The sequence below is a fragment of the Cajanus cajan genome, chromosome 1, assembly GCF_000230855.2.
Source record: "Cajanus cajan strain Asha chromosome 1, NIPB_CcT2T_4, whole genome shotgun sequence".
Taxonomy (NCBI): Eukaryota; Viridiplantae; Streptophyta; class Magnoliopsida; order Fabales; family Fabaceae; genus Cajanus; species Cajanus cajan.
The window spans coordinates 2598499-2604104 of NC_138517.1; the positions used below are offsets into that span (position 1 = coordinate 2598499).

At 51.1% G+C, this 5606-nt stretch overlaps 1 protein-coding gene across 1 annotated transcript; it reads right to left on the reverse strand.

Moving 5' to 3' along the window:
- Nucleotides 1-5196, reverse strand: LOC145954842 (uncharacterized). Its single transcript, XM_083069540.1, has one exon. The coding sequence runs from the start codon at nt 5194-5196 to the stop codon at nt 1-3; it is 5196 nt and encodes a 1731-aa protein (XP_082925666.1).
- Nucleotides 5197-5606: the final 410 nt, after the last annotated feature.

The window sequence follows — 5606 nt, forward strand, 5'->3', positions numbered from 1 at the left end:
CTAGCTATAATAGAAGCGTAGGTTTGCAGCATTCCACGTTCTCGGTATCCTGCCTCCATCCAAAGTTCTAAGTCGGTAGGCCCCTTTGCCGACCACATCATCAATCTTGTAAGGGCCAACCCATTTAGGCGATAGTTTGTTTTTCATCTGTGTAAGTTGAGCGCGCCTCAAAACTAGGTCGCCTACGACAAAATCTCTTGGGTTTACCTTAGTGTTGTACTTGAAGGCTGCTCTTCTCTGCGCCGCTACTTGATTTATTCTTGCTCTTTCTCTTGTTTCTTCGATCAGGTCTAAATCAATTCGTCTTCCCTGGTCAGATTCTTCTTCAGAAAAAGCGGTAGTGCGTACTGAAGGCTCTGCAATTTCAATCGGGATCATGGCGTCGGTTCCGTATACCAGATTGAAGGGGGTATCTTGGGTCGTTGAGTGAACAGTCGTGTGGTACGACCAAAGTACTCGGGGAAGCTCTTCCACCCATGAAGCGCCTGAGTCTTGTACACGTTTCTTCAAGCCTGAGAGGATTACCTTGTTGGCCGACTCGGCCTGGCCGTTAGATTGAGGGTGTTCGACGGACGTGAATGCCATTCTGATTCCGACCTCTTTACAAAAATCACGAACTCTCGCGCTTGCAAACTGTGTCCCGTTATCGGAAACAAGCATCTGAGGGACTCCATATCTGCACACCACATTCTTCCAAAGAAATGCTCTGACCTTTTCTGCTGAGATGGTTGCAACCGGTTCCGCCTCGATCCATTTGCTAAAGTAGTCTACTGCTACTATCAAAAATTTCAGTTGCCTCACAGCGATCGGAAATGGACCGAGAATGTCAATCCCCCATTTGTGGAAAGGCCAAGGAGACAGGATCGAATGTAGTCGCTCGGCGGGGGAATGGTGCAGGGTAGCATGTCTTTGGCATCCATCACATTTCTGGACCCAGTTGACGCAGTCATTTCTCAAAGATGGCCAGAAGTAACCTGCGCGGGCGACCTTGTACACTAGAGCTCGGCCTCCGATATGACTGCCGCACATACCACTATGTACCTCGTCCATCACCCTCTGCGCTTGCGACGTGGTCAAACACCTCAGGAGAGGAGAGCTAAAGCCCCTTCGGTACAGCCTTTCGTTGATGACAACGAACCTGGCCGACTCCCTTTGCACTAACGATGCCTCCTTTTTGTCTTCCGGTAGTTCCCCCCGAGTCAGATATGCAATGTATGGTGCCATCCAAGAATTTAGCTCTTCCTGGATGAATAGGATATTTCCTTGCGCCTCGTTTATGCTCGGCCGTGACAGCGTTTCTTGGATGACTGACCGAGTAGCTCCTGGTTTCTTTGTGCTTGCAAGCTTGGAGAGCAGGTCGGCCCTGGAGTTTTGCTCTCGTGGTACATGGTTAAGTGTGAATTCTCGGAAATTTTCCGAAAGGTGCTTAACCTTCTCCAGGTATTTGGCCAGTTGAGGGTCCTTTGCTTGGAAGGTGCCGGCTACCTGTCCTGTGATTAATTGGGAGTCACTTCGTGCTGATAAGCTTGTCGCCCCCATTTCCTTCGCCAATGTCATTCCGGCCAACAATGCTTCATACTCGGCCTGGTTATTGCTTGCCCGGAACTCAAATCGCAATGACTGTTCCAACAAAATTCCTCCCGGTCCTTCCAAGACAATCCCCGCTCCACTTCCTCCAAGGTTCGAGGCTCCATCTACCGACAGGATCCACTGTGTGTCTTCAGTTCGAACTTCCCCCACTGGTGAGGTTAGTTCCATTACGAAGTCAGCCAGCGCCTGAGCTTTGATTGCTCCTCTCGGTTCGTACTTGATGGAATGCTCCGACAACTCCACGGACCACTTCATCATCCTTCCTGCCAGGTCGGGCTTCTGCAATATTTGCCTAATCGGGTGATCTGTTCGAACTACCACCTCGTAACTCTGGAAGTAATGTCTCAGTTTGCGTGCTGTAACCAGTATCGCGAGGGCTAGCTTCTCCATCTTTTGGTAACGAGTCTCCGCGCCTTGCAACACCCTGCTAATAAAATAAATAGGCAATTGAGAACTACCTCTTTCTTGTACTAAGACTGCACTGATGGCGCTATCAGATGCCGACAAATACATCAGTAAAGGGAGACCGGCTTGCGGTTTAGAGAGTATTGGTGGCGAGGTGAGAGACTGTTTGAGTTCACCGAACGCTTTTTCACATTCATCTGTCCATGCAAAGCGGTTGTTCTTCCTCAAGCACTGGAACAAAGGCAGCGATTTATCCGCCGCCTTGGAGAGGAACCGAGAGAGGGAAGCCATCCTTCCTGTCAACTGCTGGACCTCTTTTACCGTCGCCGGACTTCTCATATTGATGATCGCGGAACACTTCTCGGGATTTGCCTCAATACCACGATGGGTCAGCAGGAAACCGAGGAACTTTCCTGCTTGGACGCCGAAGGAGCACTTCGCGGGATTCAACTTGAGTTGATAACGCGCTAAAGTGTCGAAGCTCTCTTGCAAGTCGGCGTAATGCCGAGAGAAGCTGTCCGACTTTACCACCATATCGTCCACGTATGCCTCAACGTTCCTTCCCAGCTGCTTTGCCAGGACTTTGTCCATGAGCCGCTGGTATGTCGCTCCCGCGTTCTTCAAACCAAAAGGCATGACCCTGTAACAACAAGTAGCCTGATCGGCTATGAAGGCCGTTTTGTCCTCATCAGCTGGGTGCATTCGGATTTGATTGTAACCGGAGTAGGCGTCCATGAAACTTAACAGCTCGTACCCCGAGGCGCCGTCGACCAGGCAGTCTATGTTGGGGAGTGGGTATGAGTCTTTCGGGCAAGCTTTGTTTAGGTCAGTGAAGTCGGTACACATCCTCCAACTTCCATTACTCTTTCGTACCATCACTACGTTCGCCAGCCACGTCGGGTATTGGATTTCCCGAATATGACCAGCTGCCATCAATTTTCTCGTCTCCTCCACTATGGCCTTCCTTTTGTCTTCTCCAAACTTTCGCCTTTTCTGGATCACGGGCTTCGCCTTGGGGTCGACCATGAGGTGGTGACATAAGAAATCGGGATCAATGCCCGGCATATCCCCGACACTCCACGCGAAGGCCGATATGTTTCTCTTTAGCACGGTGACTAGACCTTCCTCGTCTTCCTTGTTTAGAGATACACCAATCTTGACGATTTTCCCCTCGGCCAGGGTAACCTCCTTTACATCTTCCGCTGGGGCTGGTCGGGTATCGAAATGATTCATTCTCGGATCCAACTCTATTGACTGAACACCCCGATCAACCTGTGTCACATATAGTTGTCGCCTCGCCCTCAAACTGTCTTCGTAGCATTTCCTCGCTACATCTTGATCGACGCAGACGACACCCACCTTTCCGCTGGGCAAAGGGTACTTCAGCTTCAAATGAGGCGTGGAGACGACCGCTCCCAACTTATTTAGTGTTGGTCTACCGACTAGTATGCTGTAAGATGATTGAGCGTTTACCACCAGATATCGGATAGTGACAGTTTTCATATTGTCTCCCTGGCCGAACGTTGTCTCCAAGTCGGCGTATCCCCTGGCTATTACCTGATCACCTGCAAAACCAACCAACGTACCTGCGTACGGCATGAGACGATCAGTCGGAATCTTCATCCCGACGAAAGCTTCCCAAAACATTATATCCGCCGAACTGCCTTGGTCCACTAACACTCGCTTCACGTTGTACCCCATGACGATTGCCGAGACGACTATGGGGTCATCCTCGTGGGGAGATACACCCTCAAAGTCGGCGTCCGAGAACGTGATGGCTGATCGGGAGGGTCTCGGCAACTCGGAGACCGACAGTACTGACCGAGAGTACCTCTTCCTTGCCGCAGAAGTCGAGCCTCCACCAGCAAATCCCCCTGCTATGGTGTTGAAGTCTCCATGAATGGCTTGCTGGTGAGCCTCCTTAGATTTTTGCGGGGGGTCTCTCGGGGGAGACCTCCCCTCGCGTCTTCCTCTCCTGTTGTCTTCTCCCTCCTGCCTATGTCGCCTGTCGGACGAGCTCTCACCCTTCTTTCCTGCAATAAACTCTTTCAACCGACCCTCCTTGATAAGGCGCTCAATTTGCCTCCCAAGAACGAAACAATTCTCCGTCTTGTGTCCATGAGCCCGATGAAACTCACACCAGTCAGTTTTGTAGGGCCCCAACTGCCGGTCAGTTGCCTCTGGGAAGTCAAATAATGACGCACTATTTACGTCATGCAGAATGTGTCGCCTGGGAACATTAAGTGGCGTAAACTTCTCCTCCTCCTTGCTTCGTGACCATTCGGCCTTTGGGCGACTGATATGATCGAACTGCCGATAGTTACCCTCCTTTGCGTTGTAGCGATCGCTTCGCTTATTCCAGTCCGACCGCGGTCGGAGATGCTTGTTACTCTCCTTATTACTGCCCCCTGCCTCTCGGTTCTCGGCTGCCCTCTTTATGATCTGGTTTTCTTCCGTCTTGATGTGGCTTAAAGCAAAAGCCCTTACCTCCGACATTGTTTGACAGTTAGCTCTCTCGAGCGCAATGTCGAACGCTCCAGACCGCAAACCCTTCTGGAAGGCGATGACCGCCATTCTCTCATCCAAGGATGCTATCTTCAGAGCCACCTCATTGAATCTCTGCAGAAAATCCTTCAATGACTCCTCCCGTTGCTGCTTAAGGTCAAATAAATCCGACGTGATCGGTGGCTTCTTCTTATTGGCAGCGAATTGAGCCATAAACAGCCGACTGAAAACGTCAAAGTCGATGATGGATCGGTCGGGGAGGCTACTAAACCAATCGAGCGCCGCCTTTTTAAGCGTACCCATGAACAGTTTGCAACGGACTTCCATGCTCCCTCCGCAAATCAGCATCTGAGCTCGGAAATCTGTTAGATGTTGACTGGGATCCTGTGATCCATCGAAAGGTTCGACCTGCGGTATCCGATGATCCCTGGGGATGGCCTCAGCCTCTATGGCCTCCGAGAAAGGCCGAAAATCCCTTGGGACTTCCTGCATGACATCCTCCTCCAACGCTCTGGTGTTGGCTTCTATCCTGGCCTGTAACTCATCCGCTCGCCTCCTGATCTCCTCGTTTTCGCGCTGAATGGCCTCCTCTCTCTCCCTGGATCGTGCATTATCCTCCCGTAGGCCATTGATCATGGCCATCATCTCCTCCATGGTAGGGGGTTGTGAATTGCTGTTGTTGCCGCCTCTCGCCATGGTAAAGTGTAGGTCTTTCTGTATTTCTTGGGGCGTAGGAAAAGTTTTACCGTGGCCCCACGGTGGGCGCCAAAATGTTCCGGCCACGGGACGAACTAGGGTTTTCTCTAGGTCAAGCCGCGAAGCCAGAGCATTCAAAAGTGTAATCTGTCTTCCTAGCTCTAGGGTTCTAGGTTTTATACTTTTGTGTTTATGGGCTTCGTGGACCCCGCGATTTTCGGGATTCTCCTTAACCGCTCTTATCCTGAAGCCAAGGGAGTGAGTGGTTGTTTTCCAAATCGGTATTTTTCCGAGAATGCCTTTACAAGAGGACCTATCGGGAAAAAAGGCGTATCCCCTCTCGGGTGCATGTAATTTGGCGTTATAGCCGAGTCGCCACACCCCGTGACGGTCCAGTCGGGAGTTAGACG

Coding starts and splice junctions, on each gene's coding strand:
- LOC145954842 (XM_083069540.1), bottom strand. CDS start 5,196: ATGGCGAGAGGCGGCAACAACAGCAATTCACAACCCCCTACCATGGAG.